We start from the raw sequence: 23,718 nt of genomic DNA on the forward strand, positions 1-23,718 counted from the left end.
GAATGGAACTGTGACAGATTGATGATGCTCGCCTCTAGCAGAGCATGGAGAGGTCGCTTCTTTGACACCCCAGTTTACAGCACACTGATATAAGTGCTTGCTTTTGGTCCCGCCGGTGACGGTCAATTACATCCGTTATCTCCACTTTTGGCCCCCAGTTACCTGCAAAAAAAGATATCAGCCCTCATTTTTACCAGAGGTCAATGCTTTTTTTCTGTAAATGTGTCTAGGCTACAGTTGTGAAATGAAAGCCTAGAGCATCAAAATCCAAATCCAGGTGACTGTTCTCGACTCACCATATGCCAAAGTATCCTCTTCTCCCATTAGTCTTCTCCACCTGGATCCTCCACAGGTAAACACCACCGCCCGCAGTAACGACCGGCCGCACAGCCTCAGTGGTTTTGTGTTATCCTGGGTCTGGACCTGTGCTATAAACAACATGCACAGCCCCATCGCAAGCAGGAGTAGGGATCTCATGTTGTAAATTCTCAGTAAACATCTATCCAGGTCAACCCCTTTTTATGCAGAGACTCCAGTTATGTCACACACTATTCCCCAAGTCTTCCCCCAGGTGATCCCGGACCCGTCTAAATGGTGTATTATCTTTGGTAACCATCAAGTGCTTTTACCAACGGATGTCAACATGGTCATTTGGGATATGTGTGGGAATCTATGCCATGGAGATATAATCACTGATGGACTATGTTTTCGTCAGTGTTATAGAGAATGAATTGCTCTATTTTGTTTGGACTGCCATATTTTTTTATTGTCATGGCTTTAGCAAAGTGGAGCTTAATGGATCACTTGAGATATATGTCCACAACAAACAGACGTGATGGCTCTCTCCACATAGCAACATAGTGGAGTGTGTGCGCACTATCATGAACATAAATCTGATTCCGAGAAGGGATAGCTGCATTGATCGGTACACCTGTTGACAAATTTAACAGTGTCATGGAATAGAGCTGACTTTTAAATAGTCATTACCGGCCCATTTCTAAATTTCAGTGGCTAAACATAGCAAAACTCAAGAATATAGTCTGCTTTTCAAATGACTATTTCTTCAAGAAGAGTGCATACAAAACTTAAACGTATGACAGTTATAATGTGAATGGTATTTTGAGGCCAAGACTATTTGTTTTATTGGAAATTAGTGAGACCATCTGTTGGTCTAAAACATTTGTAACTTAGGCTATTTTACATGGTACAATCTTTTGTCTCACATTATAGGGAATTACTGAAGTGTAATAGATATGTATGCCTTTGCTCAAGGACCTGGAATCATAAAAAGGCCTCACTTTTGGTAAATCAAAGCTGAGGGATCATGCTCAGTCTAGTTCCACCTAAAAACTACAAGAGCAAAAAATGAAAATAAATAAATAGATGCTTACAACAAAAGCCATTATTAGGCTAGGTAAAGTTGTAAGGATATAACGAAGACATTCATGGAAATAAAGTAGCATTCAATTTTGTGTGTGTTATCAGACTTACAACCTGGGCTTGTGACATTTTGAAGTCCTACAAGCTTTAAAGGAGCTTCGCTGTAAGATCATCAGTGAATGTAAAGTCTTCTTGGAAGCCCACATTGTCATGGACCTGAAATCTTTGATGAAATTCTTCATTTTATTTTAATGACATCTTTTCAGGGTCTGTTCATTTTTCCCCAGTAGCCTACATTTGCGATGCATCAATAATATAAATCGTATGATGAAGATGTCGATGGGAAAATAAAAACGATGATTAGGCTAGAAGATGATTTAGATGTAGGCTCATGATTCTAAAATACAGGGTTTGCCTATTGCAACTAGGCTACTATGTAGGCATTGTTACCCTTAAGGTTATACAATTTAATCATTGTTGTTGATGCGCACAAAACATAATTATATTACCGCTCGCGCGTGTGTGTGTGTGTGTGTGTGTGTGTGTGTGACAGCTGCGCTTGAGAGACATAATCGGGCATAATGTGATACTGCAGGTGGGCGGGGCGCTACATCCGGGAACTACCGCTGACCCCTGACGTGACCCAACAGGATTGCAAACATGGCGGAGGTAAGAAAGTGAAATAAATATTAGGGTAAAAAGAAAAATTAATTTATACTGCAAGATAGTTTGCTCAGTCGAACGGGTATATCGTTTGGGTGTTGTAGCTTAAATACACGAAATTAAGAATTCGCTGTTTGCCTTGCTAGGTAAAGGCCGTTTCTTGACACAAGAATGTTTGTAAACTTCGGCGTTAGCTAACGCTAGCTGCGCGAGCCCTTACGGAATGTAGCTGCGGCGTTAGCGAGATTAGTTCGCGGTTTTGTTCAAGAAAGCTTAATTATCAATTTTAACGTTTTTAATTTGGAACGTAGCGGTAGTTCCACTGTTTGATATAGTTTAGGTCTTGTTTTTGTTCATCATTTGCTGGCTGTTAATTTCAAGCTTAACTTGGACGCGTTAGCTAAATATATAGAGGAGAATTAGCCTGCAATTTATTGTAAGTTAGCCAGTTGAGTGAATTAACCTATTAAGCACGCGCCTGTTGTAGCTAACTTGAAATCAGGCTGTAAACACCACTATAACTAAAATAATTATAGTCTCTATATTCAACCTTCGTTTTTCCACAGGAAGTGGTGACAGTCTTTTGTTTGTTTTCTTGTTAGTCTGCAGTCATCTTTTAGGGCACAGGGTCGGGCGCGCTTTTTCCGAGCACCCACTTATACCCCCTCCTCCTGTCAGAGTAACCTTACTCTGCCAATTAACATACGATGGGGAATCGTTTCTACTTGTACATCTAATGAGAGCTGTTCTTAAACTTTATTTATGTTTTTGTTTTTTCCCTTTTGCAGCCCTCCCTCGGCAATCCGAGCCCAGGTACATAAAGTTGGAGCCTTTCTGTTGTTGTTTTGCTGCATCGCATAGGTTTGAAATCTATTATCCAAACTTACATTTAACAATAATTCTATTTAACAGTAAGAAGATTATTTTTTATTTCAATTTAAAGAGAGGGAAACCAAAATAACTATTGGAACCTTATTATCAAATGAATAAAAACATTTATACTTAAAGCCTTTTTTAATACCGAATTACTATGTTGTTGTTTTTTTAACAACATCAATAACGACAATAATAAATAATAATAGTTAATTTTTATTATAGAAAAAAATATTATATATTGCATAAAAACGTTTTCTGATGGTTTGTTTGCATCAGGTATGTTTGTAAAATATTAGGTTGTCTACTTAAGTTTTGCCATTGTGTCTCTACACTGGCATCATCCCTTTAGTATTTCTGTCTGTATTGTATGAAATAATGTTAATCAATAAGTATTATCACTGTAAGGTAATGTTTGATTTAAATGCTTTTTTCATAGTGTGGTAAAGTACTGTTATAATTTCCGATCCGAAATTGACTTGCCCAAATATACATTGCCATCTGGGTATTTTATCAGTTGGAGATTTATTTAAACTTGGTTTAATGTACTCGCACACCCCATGCCCAAATTTCTCTTAACAAAAAATACTAGTTGGATTTGTTCATATCTATGAAGTTCCTAACGGAAGAATAAAGTTCTTTGAATTGAATTGAATATCTTCCTTCAGTAAAAGTTTCATTCTGTCTACATTTTCAATATTGCTTACATTCTTGGGGTTACTTTTTTAGGAGGTTCAGCAGGTTCCAATGACCATGATTTCGACCCATCGGCAGACATGCTGGTCCATGACTTTGATGATGAACGTACCTTGGAGGAAGAAGAAAATTTGGAAGCATCAGATGATACCAACGTCAATGAAATTGAAGATCTTGCAAGGGTAAGTTTTACGCTTTAAACTCCTTTTTATCAGCCCCATGTGGAAAAACAAAACTTCCCTTCGCTTTACATTTACACAGTATTATCTGTCAGTGTGGGATTAGTAACGGGTTCTGAGTTAAGAGTGTTTTTTTGAGACCAAATGTTATTCAGCATTGGTCTCTTTGTTTGGTTTTCTTCATTTTATAGCTTGGATAACAATGTCACTTTTTTCCCCACAGGAGGGGGAGATGCCCATTCATGAGCTGTTGAATCTGTACGGCTATGGGGGCGGTTCACCAGCAGACGAGGACGATGACGAAGAACCAGAGGAAGAAGAGGATGATGAGGAAGATGATGAGGAAGAGGACCTAGATAATGATGAAAGCAGCAGAAGCACTGGCGAGATGAAAAGAAATGAGGTGTGTTGATGTTTCTTGAGTCTCTTGACAGTTTCCATAAAATGTATTTTCTTGTGTTGACTGTTCAGTGTAATTTCAGCTTGTTTGTTTGCGTGTTTTCAGTGTGAGGGTGTTAAGATCTCAGCAGGACAGGGGGATGATGTCCAGACAATGTCTGAGGGTCGCACACGCCCAGTCAGGTCCCTCGGCACAGCAGACCTAATTCGCTCTCAGAAACTCAAATACTTTGAAAGTATGAGCCATTTTCATTTTAGTTTTGGTTTTTTAGTTATTACAACTGCATTGTATTTGTTGAGGTCTGTTTTAGCAAACACTGCAGACTTTCTTGTGAGATTAAGCGGCTTATGTGTATCACATTGCATGGCAGGTAATAACGATGGTGAGGACGAGTCAGATGAAGATGAGGACTATGTTCCATCTGAAGACTGGAAAAAGGTACTGAATAACTTCATTTATCAGTGTAGGATACATGCACTGTCAAATTAGGACTCGATTTATACTACACTGCCTTGTGAATTTGGATACTGACTGTTTATGTCAGAATTTGCAACACGAGCAGTGTCAGTTCGCAGATATCTAATCCTTTTGACTTTATGAAATACTGCTATCAAAGTTTGCTATCACTATGGTGATTTATGGCTTTTAAATAATACATGGTGCACTAGAATCCAGTCTAAAAAGTAAAAAATCGGAGCTGAACATATTGGAAGAAATGAATTTGTTTTCATTGTGTAAAAAAAAAAATCACAGTTGAGAATGGATCCTTGTCTCTTTTGCATGGTGCAAGCAAGTTTTATAGTAAATGATTAAGTAATAGTCAGATAGTCTGACCTCCGTCTAAACCACGTTTTTATTCCCTACAGGAAATCATGGTGGGTTCCATGTATCAAGCAGAAACCCCTGTTGGCCTGTGTAAATACAAAGACAATGAAAAAGGTCAATCTCACCGTCAACATTTCCATATTTAAGCTGTGTGTCCTATTTGGGTCCAGAAGAACTGTAGACAAAAGTTTGACATTTTGTTTCCTATGAATCTGTCCTGTAGTTTATGAAAATGATGACCAGTTGTTGTGGAACCCGGAGTGTCTTCCTGAAGGCGAAGTAGTAGAGTTCTTGACAGAAGCCTCAAGGCGGACGGGTGAGGAGAAGGGAGTGGATGCAATCCCAGAAGGAACACATATCAAAGACAATGAACAGGTGATGACAATATATCCATAGCATGTTCTAGAGGATATGGCCAAAGTCTACATTTTTTTAAATTGTGAAAAAATCCAATTAAATTACCAAAACCAACAGTACAATTGTCAGGATATCTTATTCCTTTAAGCCTTAACACTTTTGCATTCGGTGACCAGGCCTTCATTCATATCAATCCATGGCTGAAATGCTCTATTTACTCCTCTCTAAATGATGGTAAAAGAAGACTACAGTGTCCAGCTGTTCTAGGAAAGTAATAAGGCATTTTGAAAATCAATCTACTACTACCTACTTAAAGATTAGCATCTTGCGTAGGAAGGAATGGGCTTGGAGCTGACAACCAAAGAAAAAGTAGGGAAGTCAAGAAGTGTTAAAGACACAGACACATGTTTGTTTTCTGTGGGTTTGTTTACCGTGAGAAAAGATTTGAATGATGCCAGCATTCTGCTTTAGATAAAAATGAGTTTTTACCATGTTTTATTAAATGTTTATAGCTTTTCCACGTGGTAAATGTAAAGTCTTCTGATCCTTTGTTTCCCTGTAGGCATTGTATGAACTGGTGAAATGTGACTTTGACACAGAGGAAGCTTTAAGAAGACTTAAGTTTAATGTAAAAGCAGCTAGAGGTAAGTAGGCAATGTCCATCACATATTTACTTTCAGCTTTCTGTGATGCAACATGTTTGGGGTTATATGGTGTTCTGCACTTGGACCATCTGAGTTTCATTTTTAGAAAAGCTTTGCAGATGCAATAGTAACGTGTATTCTCTCTGTAATAGAGGAGCTCTCTGTCTGGACTGAAGAGGAATGTAGAAATTTTGAACACGGACTAAAAGCTTATGGAAAAGACTTTCATTTAATACAGGCCAACAAGGTAAGAGATTTGTTTCAAAGCCACATGACTTAACCATTTGTGATAAATATGTCACTACCATATGTTGATAATATATTTTGGTAATCATGACATTCATTTTAAATTTCTGTTGGTGTGTTTGTTGTTATGTGGCTGTTGAATGCTCAGGGTTGGAATCGGGTACATTTCAACCTTGTTGCATTTTGAGACAAATCAAACGTCTTGTTTTTTTTACAGTGTTAAATTGTCTGTTGACCGTGTGACCTTTGTCGGAGTCCTAAGCAATACATTTGATTTGTCTCATTTGAAATTGTATTGAATCTCTTCAGACGATGGTAATAATGGTTATTTCATGTCTGCTGAATTAAATCTTTCAGGTGAGAACTAGGTCTGTAGGAGAATGTGTGGCCTTTTATTACATGTGGAAGAAGTCTGAGCGTTATGATTTCTTTGCACAGCAAACCAGACTTGGGAAAAGGAAATACAACCTTCACCCTGGTGTAACGTAAGTAAAACATGTGTATATATTTCAATGAAATACATATAGTGTCGATGCCATTGTTAATGTAAACATTATAACTTAATGGAATAAACTGTATTACGGTTTCAGGTCGATGGGTTTTATTATGTTTGTTGTTTCTAATATTCCAATAGAGGTTTTGGGATTCAACACCTTAATGCAAACAGCAAACTTATTTATTCAGCTTTTCAATTGGTTTCTTAAATTAAAGGTGCTCCGAGGAACTTTCAGTTTGTTTTAATTCTTGCACCCCCTTTGGACAAAAGCGGTAGTGTTTTTACTACGCCAGCTGTAGTTCCTGGGTTAGCCTACCCATGACAAAGGCATTAAGAAAAACTATATAAAAATAGCTTTCTGTGCACTGATGGTTTCGTTTGATGTTTCATGTAAAAATGGAGAAAAAAAGTTTCAGAAATATTTAAAAGTTCCTCGTAGCACTTTTTTAAGTCTGTTGGGTCCTTTTTGCTGACACATATTATGCATTTAGTTTTGTTCAAGTAATTCAGTGTATCTTCTGTACTTCTATACCACCCTAACTAACACCCAGCTGCACTTGGCTAGTCATTTAAACCATATCAAGGCTTTGAGACTTTTTGTGTAACGGCTGCTGTGTGTCAACAGAGACTACATGGACAGACTACTGGACGAGACGGAGAGCGCCACATCCAGCAGGGCGGCGTCGCCTCCTCCCACCACCTCCAGCAGCAGCGCCAGCCAATCGGAGAGAGAAGACAGCAGCAGTCAGAACGGTGAGACAATGAATGCAAAGTATTCTTAATAAATATGTTTTCAACTCGTAAATCTAAACCAAGACCTGAGCTTAAATGTATTTATTACCATGTCCTGGATTTCATATTTTTTCTCCCCCAGTGATGCCGCTGTGCCGACTTATCATGTGATAGATCTGTTGTTTTAGTTGTCATGAAAGTTGTCTTGAACCTTGTATTTCGATGACACAGCAAACATCATGTCTAACATGTTGCTTGGATTACTTTAAGTTAATAATGACATGAAAAAGCCCAAAACAAAGGATAAGTTAAAGAAATCTTTAAATACCACTAATGGGATCCAGCCATTCATTTAGTTTTGCCCAGGTCTTAGGATATTTGTGTCAGGTTTCTTAGCATTGACAAATGACATTAGAAAAACGTCAGCAACAATATCCCTTTTCATAGACAGTGTCCCTGTTACGGTGGATATCTCAAGTTGTCACAGTTTTACAGAGGTCTATTACTTAGGCAGGAGGCAGTCCCACTGAACACTGTGAGCGCCACTTCTAAAATCACATTCACCTCCATTGTATTCTGACGACAGCAGACATCTGAGAGACTAATATTGAAGTATCCGCTCAAGTTTAATCAAAGAGCTACAGTTTCTATAACTTTGATGATGTCTAAAAATATTTTTTGTTCTTTGGCAGGTATTGCAAGCCACAATTCAAGCCACCCAGTGGACGGTGTTCAGTTGCCCCCAGCAAATCAAGTTAAAGCTGAATTGGTCCTTTCCAACGGTCCCTCCCATCCGCCAGTGGACGCTCCTCCTCCTCTACCCATATTGGACAACAACTCCAACGGTTGCAGCCAGCCCAGTGCACCCAGCTACGAGCAGAATGGTTCTCTGGAGCCACTGCTGGACCACAGAGACACAGAAATAGCAGACGAAAGGCCTGCAAAGAGATGCAAGACGGAGGCCGAACCCTTGGGCCAAAACGAGGTGGAACCATCCAGAACCCAGGAGGACTGAATGATCCAGAACTCCGTGATAAAGACTAGACTAATAGACGCTAAATTGGGGTGAAACAATCGTTTCCTGCTTTGTCCCTGTAGTGGTGAGGGGTGAAGAGGATGAGCCCCTCTTTGTCCGTGAGCGCGAGTATCTCCTGAGAGAAAGGACTCACTCTTTAATAAGGTCAAAGGTCACTGAAAACCATACCTTGAAGAACACAACCAACCAAACTGCAGCTGGTCCTCCTGTCTCCCCAACCCATCTCTGTACTGACCGCCTGCAAAGCTCATCCCAAAGTACCACAGCTCCCTGGTATCCAACAAAACATCTTTATTCTCTTTCTGGAGACTGACTGACAAATGTTGCCAAGAATTTCGTTTTTTTCTATTTGTATTCAAAGAAAATAAATCACCCGTGATATTTTTTTACACAAGAGATATTTATATTTTTTATCAAAAGAAAACTATGATGAGTAATTGCTGCTCAAGCTATTTGAACATTTGATGATATGGGACATGTTTTAAACGATTATGTGCTTAAGTTTTCAAAAAGAAGCAAAGTTGGCAAACGCAAGATGAGTAAGGTCGATGCTGTCACTGGCCCTCTTTAGTTGCACTTTGATTGTATGTTTCTCATCTTTACTGATAAGGAGTGGTGGTCGAAACCCAGCAGAATAACTTTTTCACTCCACTTTGGAACCCACTCATGCCTCTTATCATGGCTGTTTGTTTATGGTGAATAAACCAATGGGTTAGTCCCCCCTGCAGGTTTGTTTGTGTAGAGCAGCTGACATCAGTGATGTCCTGTATTATAATCTCATCGTGTAGAAGATCGCTGTATTTTTGGATTTTCATGGTCAGTGCTTTGCTCAACGCTTTGTTTTTAATAGACAGAATTGTCAGTGATTTTTAATGTAAAGTTTGTATAGATTTCTTACCTTGAGGAGTTGGTAATTTTTTTTTTATATAACTGTCGGTTCGTCTCTGTATTTTCTGGTCTTCCTCGTATGCTTTGCGCTTTTTGTTGAGAAATCTTTCCGCCTGTGTTGCTCTGAGATGGATGTAATAAATAACAGTAGCCATTCCTCTTTCCCTCTCTGTTAGGCAGCGCTTCTCATTCCTGTACTGTGACCATGCTCAGTCTGAAATGTTGGTTGCAGAGAGTCCCACATAGTGCTGCTTCCCTTTGGCTTAAAAACCTCTGCTGACTCAAAGTGCTCGGTTTCAAACTTTCAACCAATATTTACTGTCGTTCCTCAGTAAGTGGCCTCCGAGCCGTGTATTTCCAGCAGTTAAACTGACCAGATTGACGCGTGGGTGTGTGAGCTGAAAGACCTTTATCGTTTTGGTACAGTAGCTGTTCAGGTTGACGCTTGAAGTGTTTTACTTTGTACTGCTTCACAAATTAAGATACATTTGTCTCAAATAATGTTGATCCATGTAGTCTTTTCTTTCCTTTTGTTGAAGACGTATTGTTTTTTTTCCTCTGTAAATGACATGAATAAAAGTGTATTCCAAGACTGGCAATGAATGGAATAACATTGGCTATATTTAATAAACGTATTAATGAGTCTCAGTCATACTCTTGAGTTTTCAAACCGTGCAGCCTTCAATAAAGTAAAAACACAACACTTCCCAATTTGATTCAAAGATCTCACATGGCAGATATAATCTAAGTCACTGCTCATTCTTCTCCCTTGTGGCCTTGAAACTATCCCTAATACAGCAGCTTACACAAGTGTTTTTCTTTTTTTTTTGCAGCTAAACCCAAACTCAGTTTAACTTTATTGCTGTATTTTTGCACCGATTAGATACTGGATTTTGTATTCTTGTTCTTAGAAATTATTTGTTAGGAAAGGATCAATTAAAAGCCGGTATAATGGGAATGATTAGAGAGGGCTCAATATGGCACATAAATATCATATAAAAAATAAAATTAGGCGAATAAAATCATAATCTATCCTTTCATTTTATTGATACGTCAGGTATAAAAGTGCTTATGATTTGGCATTTAATCAGGGAAATACAATTATTAAAAAGTTAAGGCATAAATATTTAAGTTGATAATTTAAAAAAAAAACTTTCAATGATTGCAGCAAGAAGGTGCTAAAGAAATAACAAATAGGAAATGTAAAAAAAAAAAAAAGGTGTTGCCACATTCAGTAGACAGAGGAATGTTGTTCTTCAGCGTGTATTGGGACTCCTTGGTTTAGTCCTTCTCTGTAAAATATGATGGAAAACATTTTTAAAAATGTAGACGATTCCCCACTAATAAAACACTGGACAAAAACCTTTAACAATTATACAAGTTACATTGGATTGTACAGGTTTTGATTTACAATACTGCTCTTACTTGTTTGCTCCTGTGTGAAGGTGATATAAGAGTACACCAGACTCCCAGCAGTGCTGTGGGATGCAAAAGATGACAAAAAAAATTAGTTCCCTGACAAAAAAGTACCACCTCCACAAATTTAAACAATGCGAGCGCCTTACCTGATGTTTAGACCTATGAAGTTAGTCCAGGAGAATATGTAGTCTCCACCGAACACCATCCCAACGTACGTCACAAATATATTCTGCAGGAATCACGCACAGAGTCATTGCACACATCTGCATTCATGAATCTGTCTTAGTCCAAAAAGGCAGAACCAGAGGAAATGACTTACCTTAATGCAGCCCATAATGGAGGTGGTGAGCGCAGAGTTGTACTGCGTGCACAGCATGATAGAGTACATCAAAATGAAGCTGGGGAACACATTGAAGAAGAATTAGGACAAGGGCAGCGATGTGCAATAATATTAATATCTAATTACAGAGCCAGAGTTTACCCCATTACACAGGACAGCAGAAATTGCCCAACAAACAGCTGATCGGACCATCCGTCATACTCCAACGCCTGCAAACACACACACACACACAATATTCTCAGCACTTACTGATGCTTGTCGGTTATAAATTATAAATACCACCTTGTGTTAAAAAATCCTTCCTCACCATCTGCAGGTCCCCTGAGTAGTAAGCGTACGCCATGGTGGGGAAAATCATGATCAAAGCATTGTAGTAGAGGAGCCCATATTTGCCCAGCTCCTGTTGGAACAGCAGTATAAACCTTTAAGAAATGACCTACAAAAGTGGCAGAATGTATTGTGTACAGTGAGGGGATAAGCAGGTCTGCTCACCTTGGAATCAAGTTTTTGCTTCACATACACCCCACTGGCCGCTGTCAGCACATTGTTCAGCATTACGAATACGTATCCTTCCAGGTCAAATGCTAAATCATCACTACGAAAACACAAAAACATGCCAAATAGTGAGATGCACGCTCTCACACACACATACTGCCCTCTGAACAGAATTATGTCAGTACACAGTGTGTGTGTGTGTGTGTGTGTGTGTGTGAGATATTTTCACCTGGCAGCAATAAAAGCACCAAAGATCATGGTAAATACTGTCATCTTAACCATCGTAGGGAAAGTCTTTCTGTGAGCAAAGGAGAATGGATTATTAATTAAATTATTAATTTGCAAACACGAGTCAGCGATTCTGAAGAACATTTGTTGTTAAAAATCACATTTTGTCAGTGAATATCTCCTCATAGTCCATTTCCTGTTCTTACTTTGTGTGCACTGAAAAAAAGCTGGTGTTAATACACAGCCTAGACTCTGTTAACAGGTATGTAAACAAAGTGCTTGTAAACAAAGGGGTCCCACCACCATAGCTGGCGACTTGCCCGTAAAGAGAGCCTGGCTAGCATAATTGTGAGATGATATTCACAGATTCTGACAGACAGGGATTTAGAAAAAAAAAGCATTCCTCAGAATTGCTGACTCCACCTTTAAAATGGTGCTGAGGGAACTAAACTTACTTCAGCAAGAGCACCTCGAACACCATCGTGAGCAAAATGCTGAACCTCCTCAAAACTGTAAACATAGGTAAACTAGGAAAAGGGAAATGACGGTTTGGTTAGATGATTTGTATTAGGGGAAATAATCTTTCATATCATCATAAAATAATAATAGGTACTGTAACAAGCTCTAACTTGAGTCGCTGTGTCCCAAACAGCCCTGAGATTTGATTCCCAACATACAGCAGAGGCAGTGGAAACATCTGGAAACACAAACACAGCAAACATTCAAAGCAGTAGTTTTGACCTTTAATATGAGGTCACTCTTGTCCTCAGGTATTTCAGACCAAGTGAGTGCAATATTTGCTTTCACCTTGCGTGGTATGCTCGAATCCACATCTGGAAACGAGATGACACCCATCGCCTTGCCTGTCCTCAGAACTACAATTGTAGCCAGCATCTGCAGGGGTGTTGATGAAAAGATACACAGCACATTATCAAGCTCTGTTTACATGGACAGGAAGCATCTGTGACTCAACTTCAGGAAAAAACTCACCTGGCCAATCCCCACACATGTTGACGATGGAAATCTGTGTTATGAAAGATGAAAGTTAGCGGAATAATTGTTTTATCACTGTTTACATATAAATATACAATTGAAGAACAATTAATAGGCCTACATACAATTCTAAATGTTCTGATTTTTCCTCTAAAAATACTTAAAATTTGTAGCCAACATAGTTTGGCAACTAGGAAAATGTCCCCGAGTCCCCGACACAATCCACAAATGAAATCAGGGGAATTTGTTTTCTAAATATAGGCTATAAAGAAAACAAATTTCCTCTTTTAAGATGAACAGAATCTAAAATAATAGTTAGTCTCCACCATAATCATTAAAGCTGCCCTTTCTTACCCCTGCTATCATTGCTTATAGCCTACAGGTGGTCAAGTGTTCGAAGTGAAGCTTCCTGTAACTTCCAGCTACTTGTACTTTGAACCTTTACCTGTAGCTGGTGAGAACGCTTTTGTTTACGACAACGATGAGAAATGAACTGAGCCCGTAAAATCCTGCGGCGAACAGTTTAAGAAAAACCGTGGAGCTGTCACCGGATGTGGCAGTGGCACTTTTGGTTGTGGAGGATGCTCCACCAGGTGACAAGCTACTGTCACCGATCTCATGTCGACGTTTATGAGGCTGTGCCATCGTTAACGTAATGCGTTCAAGCGAAAGTTCAGACGGAAGCTAACGAGGGCTCCTTCTGCGCATGCGTACAACCATCTCACCGAAGCGAAGACGGAAATGGAAAGAGGTGAAACATCTTAATTTTACTAGATGCTTTGGAACAGATGTTTACAGTTTGTTAAAACGGGGTTAAAATGTAGTTACTTAAATTAACTTCAAATCTAAACTACAAGGTAGTGTTAGTAATACAATAAATTGAGAAGCAAAACGTCTCGAAAAACCGCCTTACGTCCATATTATAATATTTTGACGTTGAAGTTATTTTAGTGTTCAAAAAAGGGGATTGCTTTTTTTATTTATTATTTGTCACACTACATTAGATTAATGTTAGCTATCTTTCAAAAACAAAACAGTGACTATGGTCTTACATTTGAGTTTAAAGACTATGAAACTTTTCAACAAAGAAATTAAATCAACATAGAATATCCAATATAGCCTACACCAATGACTAAATTAATTATTCTATAGTTGTTTAAGAAGTTGTCACTAAGTAAAGTGGTTGGCTAAAGCTATCAAGAAATAGCGAGTCTGAATATAACAGGCCTACCGTCATAAGCTAGTTTGAGTTTTTTTATTTATTTAAACTGTTAAGAGGTGTTTGAGCTTTTTGTTATTTTAGAATAAAGGTGGGAGTCTGCAATTCTGGAGAAAACGTATGGTCAAAATCACTTTTTGTGAAAATAGGTGAATATCTCCTCACAATCTGCTGCCTCAGGTGATAATAGAGCCTAGGCTCTGTAAACGGGCATGTTGCTACGGTGTGCCCCCTTTGTTTAAATAACTGTTTACAGAGGCTTGGCTGTATATTCACACCATATGTATTTCCAGTGCACCCACAGTATGGACAGGTAGTGGATCACGAGCAGATTTTCACTGATTTTGACAACAAGCATTCTCCAGAATCGCTGACTCCACCTTTAACTTTTAAATAGTGGCACCCCTTAAAAATGGCCACACCTTCATTATGCTTCAATCAATGAAGAGAACACAACATATTGATTTTAAACAACCAAACAGCCATTGGCAGATTACATGTAACACCTCTAAAGCCATTTATTAGAACAGGGATGTTTGCAGAGAAAGTTTCACTGTCATGTGGCTCAAACAGTCCTACAAGAAAAAAAACTGCTCCAGCCGTCTGCATCAGTGCATAACCAGCAAGTCCTTCCAGAGCACAGCATGTAAAGCTTTGAATTCACTCCATCGTCTTCAGAATCCCCACCCGACCCACCAAATGTGAAATATACCCGCTTCATTAAAAAGAAAATGCTCACTGGAAATGCTGAAACAGGTGGCTAAAAGCACCATTAGCTTACATTACATTCTGTAGCTCGAGGATTGTTCCACATTGACAGCAGACATTTCTTTCAGACAAATGATGCGTTGGTGCTGCTGCGCTGATGAAATCAAAATGAAAAACAAAAAACAACAGCAAATATGGTTTACAGAAGAGGGGGAACATAATCTTCAGAGGACCGGTGCTGATAAAAACCAAGTGCTTTGAGATCTGAAATATTTTTACAGATACTGTAAGAGCAACATATGTCCACGGCCTATATCATTCTCACCTAGATTGCAACAATCACTTCTTAAAAGTCACGAGAACTTGCCAGTCCACTGTTTGAAAATGGCAAGTTCAAAGTGCAGGAATACTTAAATTCTAAGTAACTAGCTTTCAAATTCACACATTCAACCTCACACTCACACAAAACACGCACACATATATCCTTAACAAAATAAAATACAATATTTGCTTAGTGGTCCTTTCAAGTAACAAGTAGTACAGTCTGTATGACCTACGAGGACCAGCCTAAAGATACACATTGGGTCCTTGGTTGGACACCCTGAAAACGCAGGTTGGATCAGGCTGGATCAGGTGACACATAGCATTACTAACCACAGGCCCACCAACAAAAAAGGAGAAAAAAAGGCAAGCTATCGAGAAAAGAAAAGAGAAAGGAAAAGAGGCATTGACTTTCACTGCACAACAAGCAGAAAAATACCAAGCTTTAGTAGGAAGTCCCTTTGCCTGGCTACTCATCCGAAATTACACTTTAAATTAATGTTAAACCATACTTCAGATACCTAGTACACGTCCCCTATGTAGTGTAGTGCTACCACATCAGTGTGTCTTACTGGGAAGAAAAACTCCAGTAGAAAGTCTTTTCTAAGATGGCCCCCATAATACTGAGCTGAAGTCATGAGGGGGGAAAAAATTCACACTGCAGTGCAACCTAATTGCAGAAATGCATAAATTCAAGCAGCACAAAAAATATATATCAATGAAGTATGCATAATCTCTGAAAAAAAAAGAAAAGAAAAAGTATGAAAACATCCCTGCTTTCATGTTCCTAAATACAAAACTTCAGTGTAACAAGAGGTCCTTTTTCCGCCTTTTTTTTGTCTTTTGTTCTCCTTTAAAACAGGTCAAATGTTTAGTCCTCTGGTGGTGTGAGTGGTATGGGATGACAGTCTTTTTTGTCACTTAAAATCTTTTTTTTTTCTTCTGTTTTCTTATATATTGAAGATGTGGTAAGCATGCAAGCCTCGTAGAGGAGGGGCGAGGAAGGGCTGAAGGGGGGCTGGTGGTGGAAGAGGAGCCTTTAGCCCAGGGCTGGGAAGGCCTCAGGATCATCCACGTTGGGGACTGACACTCCACTGGCCTGGGGAAAAACAAACAAACATACAGACAAAAGGTTTAGAGCTTATTTCAGCTTTACCATTTAGCATCTTTCAGCGCGATGTTTTGATTTTCCAGCCTGTGACTTTAACCTTTTGGCTTCACTTTCAATATTCACAACTTGTGGTTGAACTGTTCATTAAACCAAAAAAGGTATAAATATTTCAATATATCTCTTTGTGAGAGGAATTTTCACTATTAACCAACATCTTATTGACCACGCAATTCCCACGCAACTTGCGTTGCAGCCCTCATTAAAACATTTCTTAAAAAGGAATATGAATTTGTTGGTATTTGTCAGGTCAATGCTGGCCTGTGATCGCTCTGTTATTTCAGGGCCTCAGTGTTACACAGCAGGTTTTTCTAAGTCAGTGCTTTCACAGCCTGTTTGGAGTCAGCGAGCTTAGTCTTTTGTGAGGGAGACAAAACCCTCCCTTCATATCATTACCCTTTCGGGCCGTCCTCCCCCACGTGCCGGCCTGGTGCCTCCTCCTCCTCCTCCGCGGCCTCCCCTGCCTCCACGCGCTCCCCCGCGCCCACGCCCGGGGCGACCCAGGTCTCCGAAGTTGATCTCCAGCTGAGATGTGATGTCGTTGGCTGGTTTGCGGAAGTGGTGGTCGGCGGACTCATCGGGGTTGATCGGCTGGTAAAGACAGACGATCAAAGTGTGTTAGACATTAAAAAGGTGCACTATGTAACTTTGGGTGAGTATAAGAAGTGACCATTTTCTAAAGGTATATTCTTATGACTGAATAAACAAACTTTCCTCACAGGAAAATTGGATTCCTGGAACACTGTTTTGAAGTATGAATGCTACAACTCTTGTTGTTTAAATTTGTAATGATTGAATTATTCAATACTTGAATTATTCAATACTAAGAAATACATGAAGAGAGGTGCAATAAACCGTTTACCATTTTCCTGCAGATTAAACAGATACCGGTAGTCAACTGAAGTTACTGAAGTGAGAGCTGTAGTTACCTTGTTGAAGACGGCTGGTGGTTCTGCTTCCGGCTCTGGGGCGGCTTCAATCAAAGCACCAACGGGCTTCTGGAGTTTAAAGACAGAAGAAGGTTTTTTATTAATATGATGTCATACGAGCTGGTGAGACACACCAAGTGTGTACATGAAACCAAGCGCTCAATTTACAAGAGCTAAGGTTTTGAACACACTGAAAAGTTCCTAACCCAGCAGCATACATTATTAAAACAGCGCTTAATCAATAAATCGTTGGCTCCATCAACAGAGAAAACCTCTTGATCGCTTGTTGATTCTTTCAGAAGTTCAAATCAAACATTTGTTGTTTTACTCTGTTCTATATCAGTTTAAAAATAATATTGTGATGCACATCTTTTAGAATTATATGCAAACTAATGGTTGATCATAATTGTTTGTGGCAGCATTCTTAAAAACCTTTATCTGGGAAAATTTTAAAACTAAATGATATTATTTGTGACTTGATAAAAGGTTAAAATCACAAGTCAAAGGCTAATTTCACACACTAACAAAGCGAAAAAACCCTGCGGGGAACAACAGCTAAAAAGGCTTCTGTTCTGTGTAGTATTAAAGAAAATCACCATACTTACATCTTCACTCTTGGACTTGTGCAGCACGTATCCTTTCTTCCACTGGCTGTCGGCTCCCTCGTTGGGCTTCCGGATGTTGAACTCCACCTTGGTGCGCTCCTTGTCCTGCATGGCCTTCCACTCGTCCAGGGTCATCTCTTTGGGGCCTTCGTTTTTCACCTCTTCCACCTCGTTCTCCCTGGGGAAAGCCAGCATAGGACATTGTAGGGCCCGCATACCACCAATCCTCTTAGCTTCATACATAGCATGTGCTCTAATCCAGAGGCCGAGGGGTCAGTGACAATGTTTAGCCCGTTTGCAACGAAAGCTTTGTGACCAAAATGCACATGCAGAGAAAATGTTTGTGACGCATGACGACCTCCTAAATCCAAAAGGAAAACATCGCAGTTTCATGACATAACTGCCTTGTAAGAGCCTGAAACGTAATACATGTATTGTTATTTCACTCGACATCTTTGTAAATGAGGGTCACCCCTCAGTTGATCTTTCGAGGACATATAAAGGAAAATGAAATGAAATGAATAAAAATAAATAATTACTAATAATATTTTTATTACATTTTACAGTGAGTCAATAATTCAGGTATGAAAGGGGTACTTGCTTTAATGTAGAGCGTAATATCAATAAAAGCATTCTTTAAAAAGTTGTAATGTAATTCAAAAGTGTACATACACACCCCCACATAAAAGTATAGAAATATAGATAGATAATGTTAATTTCAGAAAATATTGAAATTGTCATATGCGTGTAAAATTGTAATACGTTTTTAGATTACGGCAAAAAGTTATTATGTTCTGGCATTTTGTTAGCTCATACATTTGGGGTGTTATTTTTATTTTTTAAATTACATTTCGGGTCCTTGTTATATTTCTGGCTCTTGCATGCCTTTTGTTAATGGAGGAGTTTGACGGTAAGATTCCTGTACCTGAACATCCAAATATCACCTGACACCCGAGCATCAGACAGTAACTGGATACTCACTTGTTCTCAGAGCCGACAGGTGCAGTTTCCTCTCCCTCTGGGACGGGCTCAGGAGCGGCCGTCTGTTCAGCCTCACTGGTGAACAAAGACACACAGACAGCTCGTCAGCGCTGACAGAAACCGCCTGCAGCTCAAACATTACATCAAAACATTATCTCTTCATGCTTACCTTTCCAAACTAATCATAAAATGCAAAAACGCACTCGGCGCTGTGCATTGCTTCCATTTGATCTAACATCATTAAACATTCTCTAGAAGTTCACCTGATGCCTGTACTTTAACTTCCCCAAAAGAAACACAATGTAGCAGACACTCCTCTGTAAAATTATCCATTAAAAACTGGTGCACTTGTTTGTTTATAACACAAAAATGGAGCCTCTTTGTGATGACCACACACACAATCTGAAACAAACAGTGTGCATTGTCTGCAACACCCAGAAAAAATACAGGCCAAGAGTCTGTTGTTAAGAAACTCACATCACTTCTTCCTTCACATTGCCCCAGTTGTTTGAGCCAGTGCCACTGCGCTTCTCCTCACTTTTCTGATTGCTGGAGAAAACAGAAAAAGAAAAATCACACAAAAACACAATGATGAATGGAGGTCTAAAAATACTTACAGCCGACAATGATCAGTACCTCTCAAATCAACACCAACCTTTGACCTCAAGTTTGTAGTAAAAAGTAGCTTAGTGAACATGCTGATCCTAAACTTAGACGTCAACAAAAACACTGGAGATGCCCTTTGGGGGTCGGACTGTTATTCCTAAGTATAACTGTTTGTAGTAGGACTGCCAATAGACGTTTTAGGGGTCTAGGCTTCGTTTTCAAATTGACAACATTGTAAACAGTGCCACGTTTTAAGAGCTCAAGTGGCTTTCACCTGATAATAAATGACTAAGAATAGAGAATGGAAATGCTTTTGGCGAGAAGTCATTTTTCTATTTCTGGAGCCGTGAGGTCGGCTAAGGCCTCAGCTCGGGGGCACACACTCACGATTTGTCACCGCCGCTGTGTCTGTCAAAGTCTCGTTTGCCGCGCGAGTCGAAGCCGTCTCCTCGGCCCATGCCCCGGCCTCTTCCACCACGCCCGCCCCCCCGGCCGCCTCCACGCCCTCTGGGGGGCCGGTCTCCAGAAGGCCTGTCTCCAGAAGGCCTATTGCAAGCAGAAAAGAAAAACAAAGTGTGTTAAGCCATGTTCACACGTACACGTATATTTAAAAAAAAGAACCCATTTTCCACAGTTTGATGACGTACAACTCTGCAGCTTCAAACTGCCCTGTAATAGCACGAAATGTAACATTGACCCAAAATGGAATTAAAATCTCTTCAATGAAGAGTGTATTATCATACACAACAACTCCACAGTTATTCAAAGAAAAACACAGTGCGTTAAGCCAAAAGAAAAACGCATTTTCACCCCGTACGTTTGCAGAAAAATTCCCGTACACAAAACAATGCAAAAATGTATTGAAAACTGTGACATAATCAGAAGAACACTATGAGCATGCATCTTCTTGAGCGAGGGTGGAGCATGCTCAGTATATATAAACGACTATTGCTATGCAGAAATTGGAGTAACGACGCAAATGTTTCTCAAAACCTACTGTTTCCCTTGTCCCCAACAATACAGAATTATGGAGATTTCCTAAATCTCCCCTTTGGCCTAAGTTTTCACAACACTTAAGTGACCTGATGTTAAGTTTGCATGTGGACTAAAGGGCAAACTGCACAGAAAAAGATACAGCTAAGAAAATACCCCTATATGTGTGGACGTACCGCCTAAAACATTCCCATATCAGAGCAGAGGAGCAATCAGCATTTTATCTTCCATAAGCTCACATGACACGCATGCACGTCTAGCTCTTCAAAAACAAAAGACATGTACATCTGCTGCTCGCTGTGCTGGGATGTTGAGCGAGGGGGAGATTATATCACACACACACTTGCCGTCCTGTGATCACAGCAGAAAGCCTGGAGCTTATCAGGCGTGTTAACATATGCTCTTTGTGGATCATCATCACTGCAGCCACTCACTTGTCTGCAGAGAACTCTCCTCCACCCCCCTCGGGCTTGTCCTCGGAGGGCTTGTCGAAGCGGCGCTCGCGGGGAGGTCTCCGGTCCGGCCTTTTGTCTGCAGGTCTCCCTTCACCCTGTCCACCACCGCCCTGATGCTGGGAGCCAGGCTGGCCCTGCTGGTCTGGTCTCCTGCCCACCCGCCTGATACCTGGCAAAACACAGGAGCAAACACCAAGAGAGTCAAACCTCCAGAAAACTTAGATTATTAGACTGATGAGTGTAGTCCTTTCTTGCCGTTTGTGTCAAACCTTCTGTATTACTGAATATGCACTCTTAATAGCACTTCTGTCGCCCCCATGAGGAATTCCGAGCAATTACAAAAACACTGTTGGTGCATCTACATGAGGTAAGCCTTCAGTGATTGCACAGGGATTTCATACCTTCTGCTGTAAATTTCTTTTCTTTTCTGTATAGACACCAACTGAAACATCTCTTGGGCGCTTCTTGGGATTTTTCTGAGCTCCTGAGCCAGTGTCGGGGGAGACACCAGTTTGTAAACGCTGCCATACTGAGAAGTACAGAAAGAGTTTTGTGGAGCCGATAGGCCTAATCAAGTTTGTGTCAATTCGTTTGGTGATGTTTTGAATGTAACCAACATTCTTTTAAATGTGCAACCTAATCTGCTGCTACTGGACTGTACTGCACCAGCACTTTGACACACACCGTGCTGCTATACTGACTGAAGCACTTTCCATAGCACTTCGACAGGTTGTGCTCGAGCTGCAGTCCCACTGTAATGTTTTACATTTGTACGTTATCTATATCTATTACTATTTTATTATCATTTTACCCTATTCATCATTGGTGTCTTTTTTCCTCTTGTACTGTGATGGGCTGGGGGGAACAATATTGAGTTTTTAAGTATGCCAGCGCACAGAAAAAATAGCAAATTAATCTTTGATCTCATCATGCAAAGTAACAATTTAATCTCCCCATGAACTTTACTCTGCTGACAGTAGCTTTAAATAGGCGGCTCCACAATGCAACAATTGCAACTATTCCCACTGCTGGAGAACAGTGGGCCGTTTTTTTCCAATACGGAGCTGTGTTTTTTTAACTCAATGTTTGTCCAGTGCGCTTGTAAATAAATGCAACGTTCACCCGAGAGAACCCTCATCAATCCAAACAAAGAGCAGCCGTCCGTCTGGTTTGCCCAGTGCGCAGGTGAACGTCGTGCTTTGCAGAGCGCCCGCAGGTGCAAACAGAGCTGCGTAGAGACGGTGCAAGAAGCAGCAGCATCAGCAGCCTCCAACAGCACAGAGACACAGTAACCCAATACTAGCGCTACAGCTTCCTCAAGGATGCTGCTGCAATCCATCCCTTCTCACCGCTATGCACTGGTCCCCTCTGTGCAGGTGCATTACACCTGAGCTCAGCAGCCAGTGACCCGGTTAACACTGTCTCTAGTCGTGAGGCTCATTCTCTTTCAGAACCTATCGTAGCTGCAAACAGGAGCTGCACATGACAGCTGATGATGCGAGAAAGAAGGAAAAATAAACAACGCAGTATGCACACAACCGAGAGAGGAACAGAGGGGACATGTTTTTACCGTCTTTCTTCAGTGGCACCGGAGCTTGGGACTCTTCCTTCTTATCCAGCAGCGGGTTCTTCCTGTCCTTCTGGGACTCCTTCTTGGGCTGCTTGGCCAGCTGAGCCGCGGTCTTGTTGGACCCCGCGGCGGCCCCCTCCTTCTTCTTGTTCTCGGCCGCTTTCAGGATCTCGAACGGGTCGCTCTCGTCGTCCAATAACTGGTCGAACCGGTTGGTCACGACGCAGCCGAAGCCTTCCTGCAGGTGTCCGGGCATGATGGCGCCCCTTCAGCGGGATACACCTCCGATTCTACGAGGCTTGATGCGAACTATTTCGCTGCTGGATGCTGTTGCCACACAAGATGGCTGGGAGAGCTGCCCCTTCTCTTCCGGTGCGAGCACCATCCGGGACATACCGAGCAGCAGCAGAAACGCACCAATCTGAACGCACGCACGCACGGCTGCAATGTTTTTATTTACAATTATGTAACTGAACGACGACGTGCTTTCATGTCCCGCTGAAATAACCCTGGTTTTAATTTCTGATATGACGTCACTTGCAGGGAATTAAAGCTTTTCTATAGTCTCACATCTGTAGAAACCCAGATTCAGACAACATCCTTTAAGTACAATTAGATATGCCTGTTTCTCTTTAGGTACAAATATGTATTCCCTCTTGGTCTTTAATACAGTCATTGAATCCATAACAGACACAATGCTAAATAAATGACATCAACAACTAAATTCAGACTTTGTGCGCTCATGGTCTGATTATAGACGGCTTGCATTTTGTTTTTATATCTCATTTGCGTCATCATTGTTGACACTTCTCCAAAGCGTGTCTGTGTTGATCTTCAGCCAGCGCTCTGTATCTCTGTGCTGTGGAGCTGAATCTACAGTTGCCAGCTGTTACCCAGCATGCCCCTACTGGCTCTAAACACACTATTTGCAGCTTTTTATATACACACACAAATCCCACTTAATCTCATGATATGCACGTTTGTGGCACCAGCAGAGTCACAGCTGCACATTGAAAGTGCTGCTGAGTTTGAACAGAAATAGATGTCTAGTATCCATGTGCAGCTCATCTGGCACTGTAGACAAATACAGATATGCCTGGTGGTGTATTTTAAATGTTTCATACTCTTTTGGGCATACCATGGAAATGAATAGCGTGTTATGGGTTTGATCTGTGCAGCAACATGTAGGCCAATCTTTTTTTTTTTTTTTTAAAGGCCTACTTCACCGGTTGGAATATGAAGGTGTATTGAACTCGGAGATCCTATGTAGTAT

General features: G+C 40.4%; 4 protein-coding genes across 6 annotated transcripts; 1 reads left to right on the forward strand and 3 right to left on the reverse strand.

Moving 5' to 3' along the window:
• Positions 1 to 34: 34 nt before the first annotated feature.
• Positions 35 to 453, reverse strand: LOC307255424 (relaxin-like; the record flags this gene model as incomplete). Its single annotated transcript, XM_080034106.1, has 2 exons — positions 35 to 162; positions 297 to 453. The coding sequence occupies 2 exons, from the start codon at positions 451 to 453 to the stop codon at positions 35 to 37; spliced, it is 285 nt and encodes a 94-aa protein (XP_079890232.1).
• A 1,569-nt stretch (positions 454 to 2,022) lies between these two features.
• On the forward strand, positions 2,023 to 10,014 carry mier1b (mesoderm induction early response 1b, transcriptional regulator). 3 transcript variants are annotated; one of them, XM_080033738.1, is made up of 13 exons: positions 2,023 to 2,049; positions 2,832 to 2,856; positions 3,646 to 3,794; positions 4,015 to 4,194; positions 4,297 to 4,426; positions 4,562 to 4,629; positions 5,058 to 5,130; positions 5,240 to 5,391; positions 5,936 to 6,017; positions 6,170 to 6,264; positions 6,621 to 6,748; positions 7,385 to 7,512; positions 8,184 to 10,014. In XM_080033738.1, exons 1-13 carry the CDS (start codon positions 2,041 to 2,043, stop codon positions 8,504 to 8,506), a joined length of 1,542 nt encoding a protein of 513 aa, XP_079889864.1. In that variant the 5' UTR covers positions 2,023 to 2,040; the 3' UTR covers positions 8,507 to 10,014. The 3 variants fall into 3 exon arrangements, with proteins under 3 accessions (XP_079889864.1, XP_079889866.1, XP_079889865.1); XM_080033740.1 differs by having other exon boundaries at positions 6,702 to 6,748; XM_080033739.1 differs by lacking the exon at positions 2,023 to 2,049 and having other exon boundaries at positions 2,832 to 2,904.
• A 423-nt stretch (positions 10,015 to 10,437) lies between these two features.
• LOC307254914 (nucleotide sugar transporter SLC35D2-like) lies at positions 10,438 to 13,536 on the reverse strand. The gene is made up of 13 exons (XM_080033478.1): positions 13,336 to 13,536; positions 12,888 to 12,921; positions 12,705 to 12,791; positions 12,527 to 12,594; positions 12,353 to 12,424; positions 11,899 to 11,967; positions 11,667 to 11,769; positions 11,482 to 11,574; positions 11,316 to 11,383; positions 11,154 to 11,232; positions 10,981 to 11,063; positions 10,841 to 10,893; positions 10,438 to 10,707 (listed from the first exon to the last, which is right to left on the reverse strand). Exons 1-13 carry the CDS (start codon positions 13,533 to 13,535, stop codon positions 10,697 to 10,699), a joined length of 1,020 nt encoding a protein of 339 aa, XP_079889604.1. The 5' UTR covers position 13,536; the 3' UTR covers positions 10,438 to 10,696.
• Positions 13,537 to 14,602: 1,066 nt separating this feature from the next.
• Positions 14,603 to 22,810, reverse strand: serbp1b (SERPINE1 mRNA binding protein 1b). Its single transcript, XM_080033798.1, has 9 exons — positions 22,446 to 22,810; positions 20,855 to 21,044; positions 19,815 to 19,973; positions 19,299 to 19,370; positions 18,822 to 18,896; positions 17,841 to 18,018; positions 17,236 to 17,304; positions 16,703 to 16,897; positions 14,603 to 16,237 (listed from the first exon to the last, which is right to left on the reverse strand). The coding sequence occupies exons 1-9, from the start codon at positions 22,699 to 22,701 to the stop codon at positions 16,178 to 16,180; spliced, it is 1,254 nt and encodes a 417-aa protein (XP_079889924.1). The 5' UTR covers positions 22,702 to 22,810; the 3' UTR covers positions 14,603 to 16,177.
• Between the last annotated feature and the right edge of the window lie 908 nt (positions 22,811 to 23,718).

Source organism: Ammodytes marinus (assembly GCF_949987685.1).
Source record: "Ammodytes marinus genome assembly, chromosome: 9".
NCBI lineage: Eukaryota > Metazoa > Chordata > Actinopteri > Uranoscopiformes > Ammodytidae > Ammodytes > Ammodytes marinus.

Excerpts from the sequence above, each read along its gene's own strand:
- mier1b (XM_080033738.1), top strand. Across the intron at positions 5,392-5,935 it reads ATATCAAAGACAATGAACAG|GCATTGTATGAACTGGTGAA; the intron begins GTGATGACAATA and ends GTTTCCCTGTAG. Across the intron at positions 6,749-7,384 it reads AACCTTCACCCTGGTGTAAC|AGACTACATGGACAGACTAC; the intron begins GTAAGTAAAACA and ends GTGTGTCAACAG.
- LOC307254914 (XM_080033478.1), bottom strand. The coding sequence starts at position 13,535 with ATGGCACAGCCTCATAAACGTCGACATGAGATCGGTGACAGTAGCTTG. Across the intron at positions 12,922-13,335 it reads AGCGTTCTCACCAGCTACAG|ATTTCCATCGTCAACATGTG; the intron begins GTAAAGGTTCAA and ends TTCATAACACAG. Across the intron at positions 12,595-12,704 it reads ATTCGAGCATACCACGCAAG|ATGTTTCCACTGCCTCTGCT; the intron begins GTGAAAGCAAAT and ends TTGTGTTTCCAG.
- serbp1b (XM_080033798.1), bottom strand. The coding sequence starts at position 22,701 with ATGCCCGGACACCTGCAGGAAGGCTTCGGCTGCGTCGTGACCAACCGG. Across the intron at positions 19,974-20,854 it reads GGAGAGTTCTCTGCAGACAA|GCCTTCTGGAGACAGGCCTT; the intron begins GTGAGTGGCTGC and ends TGCTTGCAATAG. Across the intron at positions 18,897-19,298 it reads AATGTGAAGGAAGAAGTGAT|TGAGGCTGAACAGACGGCCG; the intron begins GTGAGTTTCTTA and ends TTTGTTCACCAG.